General features: G+C 43.3%; 1 protein-coding gene across 1 annotated transcript in view; it reads left to right on the forward strand.

Annotated features, from left to right (window-relative positions):
- Window positions 1-15,269, forward strand: part of znf408 (zinc finger protein 408) — a 68,993-nt gene extending 53,724 nt beyond the window's left edge. Inside the window, exon 9 of the mRNA XM_037694732.1 lies at window positions 14,644-15,269. Within this exon, the coding sequence (XP_037550660.1) occupies window positions 14,644-15,269 (626 nt within the window). The remainder of the gene's footprint in view (window positions 1-14,643) is intronic.
- The last annotated feature ends 1,276 nt before the right edge of the window (window positions 15,270-16,545 follow it).

The raw sequence follows: 16,545 nt of genomic DNA on the forward strand, positions 1-16,545 counted from the left end.
GGGGGGGAAGAAACCCCTCCAATGATATCACTCTTGATTTAAAAGAGCTCGTGATGTTTTAGGCATAAAAGCTGGGTTTGGTCTTAAATCAGCTGAGCTGCCCGTCAGCCTAAATTCTAAGGCATGACGAAGCAACAGAGAGGGCAGATAAATTACTTACCCTCTTAGCAGGTGTTAAAGCCAGCAGCAGGGCTGTTTTAAGAGACAAGAATTTAAGTGAAAACCTGATCCAGAGGCTCAATTGGAGCTTTGATCAGGGCTCGCAGGACCAGCGTTAAATCCCACTGTGGAGCAAGTGGGCATGAAGCAGGCCTGCGTCTTTGAACACCTTTTAGAAAAACGCTTCATCAGCGGGTGATTAAAAGCTGTTCTGTCTCCGAACCCTTCGTGGCAGGAAGAGATGACTGCAACGTACGTTAAAACGTACTGAATGCCAACTTCCTATCCATCAGCTGTTGTAGAAAGACAACACGCCGCCTAATGGACATGAGGTGGCCTCTAAACCTTTCTCTGTACACCAGCGCTGAAAAGCCGTCTCCTTTGATGTGTACAGAGCTGTGGCAGATGCAGCACGTGAATCTTGAATTGTGCACACTATCTCCTGAGGGAGACCCATCCTCTCTAAGTGGGACCGCCCAGTGGTCAGACCCACAGGTGCTGACCTATTTCTGGGTAACTCTTGATCGCTCCTCCTGCTTGAAGGAGAGCATCCTCCCTCCATGGCAGTTTCCACGGTCGACCCGACAACAGACGTTGCAGGACTGGGAACCATGGTGCGTTCACGCGCTCGGGAGCCACCAGGAGAGCTGTCAATCCCTCCTCCTGAACTCGGTTCAGGAACCGTAAAAACATAGGAGGTGGGAGAAAACGCGTACAAAAGCGTTTTGGGCCACGGGCTGTGAGCAAATGCATCCACCCCCAGCGATGGATCGTCTCGCGGGCTCAGGGAAAACCATAGTTGACACTGAGAGTTCTCTCGCGTCGCAAACAGGTCCACAGCTGCTTTGCCAACTTCTGCCACGACTGAAAACATCAGATCTGGATGGAGGGTCCAGTCCGCGTGACGTGGGCCGCCCCTGGACATCACATCTGCCCCTCTGTTCAGAAACCAGATATGTAAACCGCTCTAATGGAGAGCAGGTTTGATGAGCCCAACACAGTAGCTTTCGCGCAATGTGTAACATCTGGGCTGAACGTACACCCCTTGGTGGTTATGTACGCAGCAGTCACCATGTTGTCTGTGTGAATCGACACGTGTTGATTCTGTAGCACGGGAGCAAAGTGTTGAATCATATTCAGTACTGTGCGACACTCCAAAACATTGATGTGGGCTGATGTGTGGTGGGGCCACAGCGCCCCTACTGCTTGAGATAGGCATGTCCCCCCCCCAGCCTGACAGCGACGCATCCGTGAAGACTGACACGTGTGACGTGGGACTGCTGACGGGAACTCCCTCTGACAGAACCAGGGTGTTTCCCCAGAGTCGGAGGTCTGCTCTCACAGAGGAAGGGACAATGATCATCCGTCGTTTTGTTTTACTGGATCCACATGCAGACGTGCAAACCACCTCTGGAGGCGTCTCATGTGTAACAAACCAGCGGAACCACTGTGTGAGTTGATGACATCATTCCCAACAGCTTCATGACGGAGACAGCTGTTATCACTTGCCAGGTCTTACGTGGCGGAGTTGGCTTTTTAAAAGTGTCGAATCTCGTTTGTGATAAACGAGCTTTCATGGTGGTTGAATTTAATTCCACTCCCAGATAAACAAATGTCTGGGTCGGGAAAATCGAGCTTCCTTCCAATTTATGGCGAAGCCCAGATTTAACAGGTGTGATGTCAACATCTGATCCTGCATCAGCGCCTCCTGTCTGGAGTGACAGGAGCAGCAGATCATCCAGGTAAAACAAAAACTCTCGTCTCTGTGTTTTAGGATGATCGGTATGCGTTTTCTGGATGTTGTACAACAGGTCCAAAAAACGGTCTCATCCCTCCGATCCGTGAGTAAAAACCCTGTGTTTTCTCTCCGTTGGGGGACTCTGGAGATTACTTTTATCAGAAACACTTGGACTTCTGCATTTAGGGATGAGATTTAGTCTGATGATGACAGGACCGTTTTTATAACTCCTCTGAATGGAGGGGTTCGGGTTGCAAACTGTAACTTGTAACCATTTGCAAAAACCCTGTCCATCCATCTGAAAAACGGCGAGCATGTTTTAGCCACTCTACGTAACGTTCGTAGGGTGAACGTGCGTTAAGTGTTGTGTCACGTTTTGTACGGCTGTCAGCAGTCCGCCCCTCAACCGCCGTCATGCGTCGTGGGAATGTTTTCTATATGATCCAAGGCAAGGCTTGTGCTGAAGGCGAAGCATGTGACAGCTGATGACGCGGTGGGGCTGCGCGTTTGACGTCGCTGTGCGAACGTTGAGAGGCGGAGGGCGTGACTTCATTTACGCCGTGCTGTTGGAATGAAGGCTGCTAGCCCCGCGGGAGCACACGTTTTTCTCTGGAGGGACGCGCGCCGCTCTCGCTGGAGGGGCGCGCGCTGGAGGGAGGCGGGACTCATCACCGGGTTCGTTCAGCTGCTTCACGCTTATGCTGCCGTGAGCTGCCGAACGCTGAGACGCGGTGGGTGACGGCTGCCCGCGTTTGATTCGTTGAGACGGGTGTCGCTTCTTGTGAGAGTGAAGGACCTCCACCCGAACCAGCCTGCGGACCACATTTATACCGATGTGAGCCGGTTAGCGCCGGGCAGCTGTGTGTGTGCGCCAACATCAACGCAGCGCCGTTGGATGGAGGCTGTTTCATCCACGAGTGCGAGTTGACACCGCTTGAGTGAGGATCGTGTGAGCGATTCGTCATGTCTTAGAGCAGCGGTGAGTTTTAAAAAAAAAAACCTTATTAAGGACACCGGCTCCTATGTGTGGAGGCTGTTTCATCCCACGAGTGCGAGTTGGTACCGCTTGAGTGAGAATCGTGTAGCTCCAGTTGATAACGAGTTATTTTCGCTTACCATCATGTCGCGTGATCGACTCGTCATGTCTAGAGCGGCGGCGAGTTAAAAAAACTTTAATTAAGGACACCGGCTCATGTGTGGAGGCTGTTTCATCCCACGAGTGCGAGTTGACACCGCTTGAGTGAGGATCGTGCAGCTCGGGATGATAACGAGTTATTTTCACTTACCATCGTGCCGTGTGAGCGACTAGTAATGTCTTGGAGCGGCGGTGAGTTTAAAAAACCTTATTAAGGACACCGGCTCTTTATGTGTGCGGCCGCTGTGAGCTCATCCGAGCTTACAGACTGGCTAAAAAACAGACACTTTGATCATTAAATGATGATTTATTTCAACTTTCGTGTCACTTTTACACACACCCTCCGGAGACCGTCATTTTGAGAAACTTCTCTCTCATGAGCTCTGCGATTGTTTGCCTAGAGCGCTGTCTTGCAGGCGAACTCTGGGGAAACGCTGAGCTGCAGGTTGCCGGAATGAAGAGGGCTGGATTCTGACGGGCGGAGCTGGTGGTGGAACTCAGCGAGAGCCGCGGCCGTGGAAAAGTCGAAGCTTGCTCGCGACGGTCCCTCCAGCGGGCCGGGATGAGCTGCGCGGCTTGATGAGGTGGCGCACAGTCTCTGGCACCTCCTCCGACTGTTTCAATTCGCCAGCATGGTTTGAAGCTGCTCTGAACAGCACGTCCGCGATGGGCTTCATCAGGTCTTGTGCAGTTTCTCCGGCAGCGAGGGGAGTAACGAAGCCAGGTGGATCGTTGGATCATCGTCATCCACGCTGCAACCCTCGACAGGCAAACCGTAGGAGAGGCACACATGTTGAGCTGATGTCAGCTGCCTTACAGAAGGAGTTCTTTGTCTCCAAGGCAGGTCTGCGGCCTTCAGTCCCTTGGACATACTATATGGTAGCAGCGGGCACGTTGTTGCTAGCTGCGGCTGCCTGAAAAACACATCGGTGGGCTCGATTGGAGAGCGTGGTCACCGTCTGGTTCGTGTTCCTCCGGAGGGACGGGACGCTGCTCCGACCTGGGCAGCTTCGCTCCGAAGGCTTCCGCGAGGCTTGGCTCCAGGGGGGTTACCGAGGAATAGCCCCGCTCGGTGAATCCCTCAACTCTGGTGATGGGAGCGGACTGGGGACCGACTCCCCCAATCTACCAGGAAAGAACCGTCTGTGGCCTCGCCCGTCGAACGTCCTGTTGGAACACGGGGCCGTATGGATCAAGACGGTGAGCCAGAGTGGAGCCCAGTGAAAACAACCTTCTCGCCGATCATCCGAACTGGCGGGAAAAGGCGTGGGACGTAGAAAAAAGGGGTCCCTTCATGTCAGCCTCCTCCTGGGTTCCGCCGGGCAACCGTGAGGGCGCTGTCGGCCGGGAGCGGTGTGATCGCCGATGCGAAACGAGGTGGGATGGGGTGAGCATTCACTCAGCCCCCCTCCACCTACACTACGCTCCCCAGGAGGGAATGAGCAGCGGGGGCTGCAGCTGAGCACGCCTTGCCCCGGAGGAACCATCCGGTTCGCCCCGAGGGTCGGCGATAAGAGGAAAAAATACAAGATGGCGTTGTCCAGCGTGTAGTGACCTGTCACTGGGAAATGTTCCCCGACGCTTACCTTGGAATAAGACTGCTCGTCATCTTCTCCTCGGGGAGGAGAACTCACCGGACGACCGGAGGTCGACTGCCGGGCCAAGCATCCTTCACAAAGGTTGGTCATTTACACAATTTACCTTCTTTGTTCTTCTGACAGTGCTATTTTTAGCTCGCTGAAGAAAAAATGGGAGCCGATTTCCCGCTCTTAACGTAATTTATACGGACCGGGTGGGGCCCACACAGCAGGTGGGCGTGGACTAAATTTTTTCAGTGCTTATGCTGCGCATAACGGGATAAACCCATCAGCGACAGCCTTAAAGGGCGAAGCCTATATGACATAGAACAAATGACCTCTGTTCTGAAGACAGTGTAACTTCTACCCACTTGAACATCTTGCACCAATAGTTCATTCTTAATAATCCAGGTATAAATTCCAGCAATGTTCAATCAGATCATCTGGACGGTTTCTTTTTTTGCTGAGACGTTTCATCCTTCATCCGTGAAGAAGTCCTTCAGATGAAGGACGAAGCGTCTCAGCAACAATCCCATAATGCATCCATCCCATAATGCCATCCCATAATGGAAATATTTAGTGAATTTACGAGTGTAACGTAGCAGGAATTGGTTTTAGTTGTTATATACTTTTCTTTTGTGTAGGATTTGGAGCGGGCAGCCAATAACGTGGGTGTTTTGTGTTTGTTATTCTTGTCAGAATAAACGGAAGAACCAACCATGTCTGAGATAAACCGTGTCACGGTCTAATCTTTCACTATTAACCAGCACAATGCAGAAAGGAACTGGTTACACTTGGATGACCAGATGGTCCAGATGACCTGACTGAACATTGCTGGATTGTTTACTTGCGTTCCCTGTTTATTTCCAGTCCAGAAAAACATTAATCTCCAAAACTACAAACATTCACTATTCAAACCCCTCAGTGACGGAGACATTGGTGTACTGCTTTTTACTTCAGATACTTTACAGTTAAAATTAAAATAAACAAAAATTCACATTATCCACTTAAAAATGCTTCTTTTGATATTTGCATACATTTTCTGCTCTGACTTTGTTCTTTCAGCAGAGAATTAGGATGGTCTCAGGGTAGAAAAGCTGCAGCTGAAACAAAACAGTGAAAAATATGATGATGAAGCCAGTCGGTGGACATGAAGCTCACGTAGGTTGGTTCCCTCTCTTCTCCAACCAGTCTTGTTTATCTCAACCAGCAGGCTGCAGCTGCTCTGTCCACAAAGTGCTGCTCACACATATGTCTACATATTCCTTTTGGGACGTGTTCAACAGCAAGAACCTGTTTGCTGAGTTCACTTCTTTTATTATTGAAGCCAAGGACAGATGAAAAGGACCTTTTCTTCCTCATGATTGCTTCCTATTCAGAAATGACAGCGAGATAATAATACAGTAGACTCAGAAACTGTCGACATCATGCGCTTGGTCATGTAGTGCAATTTTTAGATTGAGGCACTTTTGTCAGAGCTTAACTTAAATTTTACCTTCAATAATAAACTGTACAATTTTTTTTTTGCTGCTGCTCTTCAAGTAATTATCAAGAATAGAACTAAAACGAGTGGCACGCCAATGCCCCTCGTCACTGAAGGATTTGAATAATAAATATTTGTAGTTTTTTTTTTCTGGGATTGGGATTAAACAAGGAATGCAAGTACACCTTAAGGGTTTGTCACAAGACATTCAAGTGGGTAGGAGATACACTAGAAGACTAGCAGCAGTTTTTTTTTTTTTGCTTGACGAGGCATTGCAGAGTGACTGATCCTGGCAAGTGGCAGGAGCAATTTCATCCACCACCAGGCACAATTGTGAAGCCAGTGGGTGGCCAATGGGGGCCTTGATCCCCACCGATTACTATTAAGCAATATAAAAAGTAGAAAGCATTTTCCTCAAATGATAGGGGTGGCCCATAAACATAAATATATAGCAGTGGCCATTTTGAATTTTGATGTGGCAACCCAGTTTTTGATGGTGACCTTTCTTACATCTAGATGCAGCCACACACAAATGGAAGTTGGTACCTCATTTATTTTTCAAGTTTACAACACAGACCAATGGTATTTGCAATTTCCCCTCTGTTGGATAAAAATATCCTCTATTCATCAAACTTACTCTAATAAGCCACACTCAAGGACATGAGAAGATTTTTTTTTAAATAGTTTTTCTTCTTGCAAGGGCAGACTTTCACTACAGGTGTACAGAAGTTCTACATGCATGGAGCTCAGTCATGAGAATCTGCCATGATCAACATGCGAGAATTGTTTTTATAACCTTATCACATCTCACAGGCAGACACTGATGTCCTTGGCCATCCAGTTGTGCATGCAGGATCAAATCAGCTCCTCATTCAGCACTCTCTGAGAGAGAAAAGGACTCTCTGGTAACTCAAACACATGGTTCATGGGCGGTTAACATTCTCAGCCAACGTAGTTGAAAACATCCATAAACCTTGACCAAAATCCCGACAATGGGGTCACTTTAGCTTGTCGCTCTCCGATGGGGCAATTAAAAACTATATATGTACACCCTCATGAACATTTAATTATTTTGACTAAGTTCAACAGGATGGAACCAAGTCAAAAATATATAGTTACATTTTATTAGAATCTCATTATGAAAGACTTTTTAAAGGAACACAATATTTTTATTCACATTTTTTGTTCCTTTTATATAATGTTTTTCCTTCTGTTTGAAGATGCACAGAACATAAAAATTATATTTTAAGAGCACAAATCAGTAAGTTTTGACTTAGTTAAGTGTTTCACAAAAAAACGTTCAGTCCTGCTGAAATGTTCTATAATTGTATTTTAATTGATTCTAAATATAAAACAATAGGATTTTATGCACTTGTTTGACAATAATTTTTAGATACAACCATGTCTGACACACAACTAGAAGAGGTAATGATTTATACCTCACCTCACATAAAGATGATATCTCAGGAGAAAAAAGGACCTGATGAACTTTTTCAGAGGACATGCATGTCAGGTGGTATAAGTCATCAACTCTGCCAGCGATCAGTGTCAGACGTTGTTGCATCTATAAATTTTGTTACTGTAAATGCTGCTGTTGCCGTTTTATGTTCAGAGTAAAAATATGATCCGATTATTGAACCTTTGAGCAGACAGTGCCTCACATTCAGACATTAATCAGCACAAGACAAAATATGAGTAGAATAATGAAGAACACTTTTTGATCCACACACCAATTACCCCTGCCCTTTGTCTGAGGAGGGCATTACCCTGGAACGTCACACTCCAATGAAATTGCTCATATGGAGCTTGACTTGGTGTGCAGGCAGTTAAAACATAAAGTCCTGACAGTAATTTGCATTCTGTAAAAAAAAAAAAAAAAAAACTAAAGCAATATCCTGTTTAAATGTGGATGAAGTGCAACTCAGCAGTGAGACCCTGTTTGGTGTTGACAAATAAGTTCACTTTGTGAAGACTGAGTTAGACTGATGCTCAAAATGCTGCAAAAGATGCACATCTCATCGATGAGTCAAAGCCAGACAGTTAGAACACAAGAAGTGCTGTATCGATGTAGAACAGGTGCTTGTGTGTTGTACTATAACAGCTCTACAAGTAGACAACAAGTCTTCTAGCAGTAACAACCGTTTGCTCTGAAGTAATAAGAGTCAGAGTTTCTTTATTGTCGTTTGCATCACATGTGGTACATGTGGTGGAACGAGATTATGTACACAGGGTCCCAGGTACATCCAACAATAAAATGTAAAAGAAAAACAGTAATAAGATCTAAGATATGAACTAAGAAAAATGTTAACTAATTATACACTAAGCACTAATAGCATAAAAACAATACGCCAAACAGCAGCACGAACAAGAGTCTTTGTGAGCAGATGAGCATGAATGAACACATCAACATGAAATAGATCAGCAGCAACATGAAACAGATCAGCAGCAACATAAAACAGATCAGCAGCAACATGATGTGTCAGGTAGATGGACACCAGAGGTCAGTAGACGTTGGGCAGTTGCTGAGATGAACAGTTGCTTAAAGTTGTTCAAGAAAGTTGCAGAGAACTCTCTTGAGGAAGCAGCCATGATGGAGAGAAGTCCTTAAAATGCTCAAACACCCTGAAGAGTGATGCCCAGCTGGCCCCTACATGGCCCTGGAGAAAACAACCCTCCGTTAACAGCATGGACCTCTGGCAAAGTCATTATATTCACCGTGGTAATGAGAAAATGGACAACTCCCTGGTAGGACAAAACATCTTCCTCCTGTAGTGAACTAGATGACCTCAAATCTACCAGATGGACAGAGACTGTTATTTTCATTGATCTGAATAAGTCTGGGCCATCTGATGACTTTCTTTCTTGAATTAATCAAGCAGAAAAGACAATCCTCTATAATCATTACTGTCTTACAAATGTTTTGATAATCAAATTGTGTTAGTTCACTCAATGCTTTACAGGTTGAAAAGAACTACTCATTTTTATTTTACATAAACAGTAAGTAATGATTTTTATTCCTCATTCAAACAAGAAATCACCTGAATATGCATTTCTTGATTTTCTGTCTGAAATGAGTCAAGTCGTAAGTGTGTGAAAGTTGAAGCTTCGATCAACTAAATGTTTACTGAAGAAGAAATGTCATGTTTAAACTTTTTCAGAAGATTACCAAGAGTTGGCTCCACGAAGTCTGCTTTTTGCAATAATCTCTCTGTCAGTTGTTAAACAAATTTCATTCTCTGACCTCGACTTTTGATAAACACCTTACGTCAAAACCACTCCTCTTTCTGGTCCATCCACGAATCAGAAAGCTCTGAAGTAAACTCGGAAGTAAACTCATATAAAATGTGGCAACTTCCCAGTTCATGTTAGAATGGAAAGGAGAATGAAAGAAGGAGAGAGTTGGAATGGAGAATGGAAAAGTTCTCATGTAGTGCTCAAGGAGTTCTGAAGAGAATTCGAGAATTCAGGATGATCCAGAGACGTTTGGAATTATAATTTCTGTTTGAACGACCCACGCACGACTCTCGCAAGGATTTTAGCTGTTCTCAACGGAGACGCTGATATCAGTTGAAAAGGATTCTTACTGAGGTGATCGATCGTCAACAAGGTAACGGTTTCTTCTTCGGCTAAAGTGTACCTGGGACAAGCTGAGATACCTGACGGAGCGTGCAATTTCTGGTCAAACAGATTAAATTCCCTCACATAGTTCTCTGTAAGATAAATCTCAATTTCCTCTTAAACTCACCTCTCTCTCATAAATCAGTACAGATATTTTTAGAAATATCTGAAGCAAAGTCCTCAAATCACCGCCGAGTGATTTGAAGTTCATTATTTGTGAAACTGTCTGTTATTATTTTCATATTTTGCCAAATTAATGTAAATGTTTGATGTTAAACTTTGATTCTGAAAATAAATGACTCCATTCATTTGATGGGTCAAAGGTAATAACGTCTCTCGTTACATTTCTGTTAAATTCAATGCACGGCATTTACAGTCAGAAAAATGAAGAACTCGTGAAAGGTATGCATAAATATATATTTCATATATTTGTCATACAACAAGTGACACGTACCCACGTGACTCACTACACTCCTGATGAGAAAACAAGTGCCAACTGAGTTTAAACATAATTTAATTCACAAATCTGAGATAAAGCTTACCTAAATTTTAACGTTAGAACTAAAACCTTAGTCCAAAATACTCTTCTCAAAGTCTCTTTTATTTACGTCATTCACTTTCTGAAATACTACTATTGGTTATTCACCCATATTTCATATTTGACATAATTTCATATTGTTATTATTCAAACTGAAAATAAATGTCACAGAATTGTGTATTTAAATGACCAGATTCTTTGTCTTTTCTTCGAGTGAGGGGAATTAAATTTGTTACAAGAACTCACGTGTAATTTTGTGGTTTAGGCCGGTCAACATTTATTACATAACTGAACGATTAGTGTATGCACCTGCTAAAAGGTGTTCAGACCACAACCTTTCCCCCTACATATTATTTTATTTATTATTACTTTTTTATTATCATTTATTATTATTTTTATTTATTTATTTAATTTCTTTTCTTTTGTAACTAAAACATAGAATGACTGACTGGTGGTGAGTTTAGACCTGAAACTTGAAACACAAAAACCTTTGGACCTTGTAGGAGTATATATCACTTGCTGCCATTCATGCCAGAGTTAAAGATTCAGAACATTTTAAACTGGGAAGGAACAGTCATAGCTATAACGGTCAACCCTTGTAACTGTTGTGGTAGAGGTCAATTCAGTTTACTTCATTTATAAAGCACCAAGTCACAACAGAAGTCATCTCAGTGCACTGAACAGAAACATTCATATTCATTAAAAAGTAGATTAGTAAAAGTTATTTATCTAACGAAGCAGCAGATTGTGTTGAATCTTCACTTCGTCTCACAGTCTCCCTTGAGCAAGCACAATGGAGACAGTGGAAAGAAAAAACTCCCTTTAACAGGAAGAAACCTCCAGCAGAACCAGACTCAGGACGAACAGCCATCTGCTTCGACCAGCTGGTTTGAAAGGACAGGGAGGAGAGACAGACACAGAATGACAGGTCCAGAGTGGAGGCAAGCAGTGGGCACGTCTTTCTGTTGGAGGAAAGACAGAAAAAACACATGTTAAGATATAAATAATTACAAGTACAAATTATTAATTTGTATTCATTTGTAACTATTCATTTGAGGGAATGTGGTCAATTTGTCCTCCAGTAGTCTAAGCCTATAGCAGCATAACAATCCAACCCTAACTATAGGATTTATTTATATTATCTAATATCTTATCTATACTTATCTTTATTGGGGCGGCTGTGGCTGAGTGGTTAGAGCAGTTGTCCTCCAATGCGAGAGTTTGGGGTTCGAATCCACCAGCAGTCACATGCTGAAGTGTCCCTGGGCAAGACACTGAACCCCTCATAGCCTCTGATGTGTCCCATCAGTGTATGAATGTGATCTACAGATCCTTCTCAAAAAATTAGCATATTGTGATAAAGGTCATTATTTTCCATAAAGTAATGATAAAAATGAAACTTTCATATATTTCAGATTCATTGCACACCAACTGAAATATTTCAGGTCTTTAATTGTTTTAATACGGATGATTATGGCATACAGCTCATGAAAACCCAAAATGCTTGTCCCAAAAAATTTGCATATCATGAAAAGGTTCTCTAAACAAGCTATTAACCTAACCATCTGAATCAACGACGTAACTCTAAACACCTGCAAAAGATTCCTGAGGCTTTGAAAAACTCCCAGCCTTGTTCATTACTCAAAACCGCAATCATGGGTAAGACTGCCGACCTGACTGCTGTCCAGAAGGCCATCATTGACACCCTCAAGCAAGAGGGTAAGACACAGAAAGAAATTGCTGAACGAATAGGCTGTTCCCAGAGTGCTGTATAAAGGCACCTCAGTGGGAAGTCTGTGGGAAGGGAAAAGTGTGGCAGAAAACGCTGCACAACGAGAAGAGGTGACCGGACCCTGAGGAGGATTGTGGAGAAGGGCCGATTCCAGACCTTGGGGGACCTGCGGAAGCAGTGGACTGAGTCTGGAGTAGAAACATCCAGAGCCACTGTGCACAGGCGTGTGCAGGAAATGGGCTACAGGTGCCACATTCCCCAGGTCAAGCCACTTTTGAACCAGAAACAGCGGCAGAAGCGCCTGACCTGGGCTACAGAGAAGCAGCACTGGACTGTTGCTCAGTGGTCCAAAGTACTTTTTTCAGAGGAAAGCAAATTTTGCATGTCATTCGGAAATCAAGGTGCCAGAGTCTGGAGGAAGACTGGGGAGAAGGAAATGCCAAAATGCCAGAAGTCTAGTGTGAAGCACCCACAGTCAGTGATGGTCTGGGGTGCCATGTCAGCTGCTGGTGTTGGTCCACTGTGTTTTATCAAGGGCAGGGTCAATGCAGCTAGCTATCAGGAGATTTTGGAGCACTTCATGCTTCCATCTGCTGAAAAGCTTTATGGAGATGAAGATTTCATTTTTCAGCACGACCTGGCACCTGCTCACAGTGCCAAAACCACTGGTAAATGGTTTACTGACCATGGTATTACTGTGCTCAATTGGCCTGCCAATTCTCCTGACCTGAACCCCATAGAGAACCTGTGGGATATTGTGAAGAGAAAGTTGAGAGACGCAAGACCCAACACTCTGGATGAGCTTAAGGCCGCTACCGAAGCATCCTGGGCCTCCATAACACCTCAGCAGTGCCACAGGCTGATTGCCTCCATGCCACGCCGCATTGAAGCAGTCATTCATGCAAAAGGATTCCCGACCAATTATTGAGTGCATAACTGAACATGATTATTTGAAGGTTGGCGTTTTTTGTATTAAAAACACTTGTCTTTCGATGAAATATTCTAATTTTTTGGGACAGGCATTTTGGGTTTTCATGAGCTGTATGCCATAATCATCAGTATTAAAACAATTAAAGACCTGAAATATTTCAGTTGGTGTGCAATGAATCTGAAATATATGGAAGTTTCATTTTTATCATTACATTATGGAAAATAATGACCTTTATCACAATATGCTAATTTTTTGAGAAGGACCTGTAAAGCACTGATTAGTTTCTTTAGAATGATTTGTTCAATTAGCTTTGTAGAGATCTAGTAGAGTGCTGCATGAATGGGTAAATGAGGACACAGATTGTAGTGTGAATAGTTTTGAGTATCTTGAAATAAGATAGAAAGGCGCTATATAAGTACAGTCCATTTATCATTTACCATCACAAAAGAAAGTCTTAATCCCAGTCTTAAAACTGGACAATATGTCAGTCTCACAGACAGAAACTGGAAGTTGGTTCCACAAGAGAGGAGCCTGATAACTGAAAGATCTTCCTCCCATTCTGTTTTTGGAAACTCTAGGAACCACAAGTAAACCTGCAGTCTGAGAACGAAATGTTCTGTTAGGAAAATGTGGAACAATAAGATCTGTAATATAAGATGGAACTAGGTTGTTGAGAGCTTTGTAGGTTAAGTAAGATTTTGAATTCTATTCTGGATTTGACAGGGAGCCAATGGAGAGAAACTAAAACTGGAGAGATATGATCTCTCCCACTAACTCCAGATACAAAACAAAAAAAAAAACTAAAGCTCTGTGTGCAAGTTTCAATTTACAGGTACGGATTATGACTGGATGTTTCTTCCTCTCAGCTGACTGGTCAGTGTCAGGTCAAAATCTCCACCACAGCTTAGTGAACAAAGGCATCACAAAAAAGGTTCTACATGGATCAGTTTTACAGACATTGAGCAAATTATGTTGTGGTAGTAGCTCAAGGTCATTTTCAACACTTAAGGTAAATTACCTCGGACCGTGCAATATTTTATGAGAAACTTTCTCTGGATGGCATCACGTCCTCCAGCTCTAATGTTAGAAAGCTTGGTGTTATTTTTGATCAGGACATGTCTTTAATCCCCCACATTAAAAACGTTACTAGAACTGCCTTCTTCCACCTGCGTAATATCACTAAAATTAGAAACATCTTATCTAAAAATGATGCAGAAAAACTGGTCCATGCATTTGTCACATCTAGACTGGACTATTGCAATGGTTTATTATCTGGATGTCCAAATACGTCTTTAAAACGTCTTCAGTTGATCCAAAATGCTGCTGCCAGAGTCTTAACTGTAAACAGACCTTCACAACAAAGATTTGTAACTTGTGTGATTATTTTTTTACAAATACATATCTTTTTTACACACCCACATTCCTGTCTACACATGCACAAAGATTATACAAGGTTACCAAACTGATTTACAAGCACAAAATAATTATGACCAGAATTTGTGCCCATAACTTCTGATCTATTCAAAATAATTTAACATAACTTGCTGCACATATGCATCATCACTAGATGTGTTACTTACACCTTTCACCACCTCATCTCCAAGGTCAGGGCCACAAGTCAAGGTCAACATTAAAGTCTTTGCTGGCCTGGGACAGTGCTGTAGGTTGCTGTATAATAGTTTAGGAGCAGGCGTGTAATGTGCTTTTTGTGGTGCTCTTGTTTTCTCTTCAGGCTACACGTTGGCCACCAAACTGAGGAGACACATGAGGTCATCCCACCTGAAGGAGAAGCTGTACAGCTGCTCCTGCGGCGCCTCCTACACTGTGAAACAAAGTCTGCTGAGGCACCAAGCTCAGCACAGGACAGTCAAAGGAGCTCAGATGGAGGCAGGAGGCCCGAGAGACGAGGCTGAGCAGGAGTCAGAGGCTCCAGGCTGCAGCCACTCAAAGCCAGTTCGAGGTAGACCCAAGAAGTATCCGCTTCTTCGAGCGTCAGAGGGGAGGGACAGAGGTGAAGTAAAGCAGAGAGGAGAACAAGACAAGCACACAGAGAAGTTCAATAGCATTGAAATGTTGACTGGAGGAGCAGAAGAGGCTCAGAGCGACGTCCAGCACGCTGTTGTTTACGTCCACACGGATGACTTTTCTGCACCGACCTCCACACCTCTGCTCCTCGCAGCCGATTGCTCACTCCCTGATGGGACAGAGCCGGAGCTGATGGAGGTGGTGATATCAGATGGTGCAGAGCAGTGCATTGTGGTCCGTGGGCAACAGGCGGTGGGGGAGCTGCTGATCCTGCAGGAGGAGGAGAGTGGATTCTGCACTGTGGCTCAGACTGTAGAGATAAACACAGTGTGACCCGAAACAACCGCCTGAGGACACGCTGATCATCACTTTCAGTAAATGATGACTCGTCAGTTATATTTCTGGGTAAAAACTGTCCTTCAACCTACTCACCTACACTCAGCCCACTTTATTAGTTAAATAGGCTTTATCAAACCCATATGAACTGTTTATGAGTAAGGATTATTTTACACACAGAAAACTCATAATTTTATTTTTCTTGTGTGTGTTCAGAGACTTTTGTAATAACTCCTTCTGTGCTGACGTTTGAGTGACAGCACTGCACTGTGTGTAACCAGACAGCATGAAGTTGTGTGTCCAGCCTCAACAAATAAACTTGGTCAATTTTTTTATTATTATTTTTACTGGAACACTGTTAAAGTTGAAGATGAGGGTAAAGTCTGCAATGTTTGGAGTTTTCTAAAAGAAATTAAAGTATCTTCATGATTTGTACATTTTAGAATCAATTGAGGACTCCGGCGTTTTATTTTTATAGATTTTATTTTATTTGAGATAAAGTAATTGGTTCAACATGTACAATCTAAAAGAGTTATATTTAACTTTACCATCAAGCCTAAAGGGTATTTCAGAGAGGATACTCCACAAACGTTGTCTTGGTTCTTAAAGTCAACGTTTTGAACAACGATGTCATGCAATGTGACTCTTTCACACCAAACTTTGTCTCAATATTTCTGATTAAAGAGTAAAATAATTATTTCATTCAAATCCATCAAGTGGTTCAAACAACGAAACACAGAGACAGCGGCTAAAACCATCATCTTTTTGCCTTTAGCATCGGTCAATGGACAGATTCAAGGGTTGTGGGCTTATATTATTGTCAAATAAAGATTAATAAACGATTTATATGGAGTAGTTTAGTTTATTGTTTATTTGTCACATGCAGGTCAACACAAGGTCATCAATGCCATGAAATGTTCAGGACTAAAAGAACTGCCTTGACTTGCCAAATAAAACAAACAAGAAATGCCAAAGAATGCAGCAAAAGCACCAAAGGTGAAAAAGAAATACGTCTACAAGGTTCAAAAGAAATATAGTAAACAAAATGGTAGAATACAACGGTGCAAGTAAGATGAATCTACAAACTAGTACCTCACAGAAGGTATGTTTTACACACATAATATACTGCAATAAAAAGCAATTATAATAATAATAATAGTGTTATAAAAACACTATTACTGTTAGCAGCGTGGTCCTGTTAGCAGCATGATGACAATCGCAGCAACGGACGATGACTGCCCTCCAGAACCGGGTCCGGTAGGCACAGAACATC

The sequence above is a fragment of the Nematolebias whitei genome, chromosome 2 (genome assembly GCF_014905685.2).
Source record: "Nematolebias whitei isolate Nwh7 chromosome 2, NemWhi1, whole genome shotgun sequence".
Taxonomy (NCBI): domain Eukaryota; kingdom Metazoa; phylum Chordata; class Actinopteri; order Cyprinodontiformes; family Rivulidae; genus Nematolebias; species Nematolebias whitei.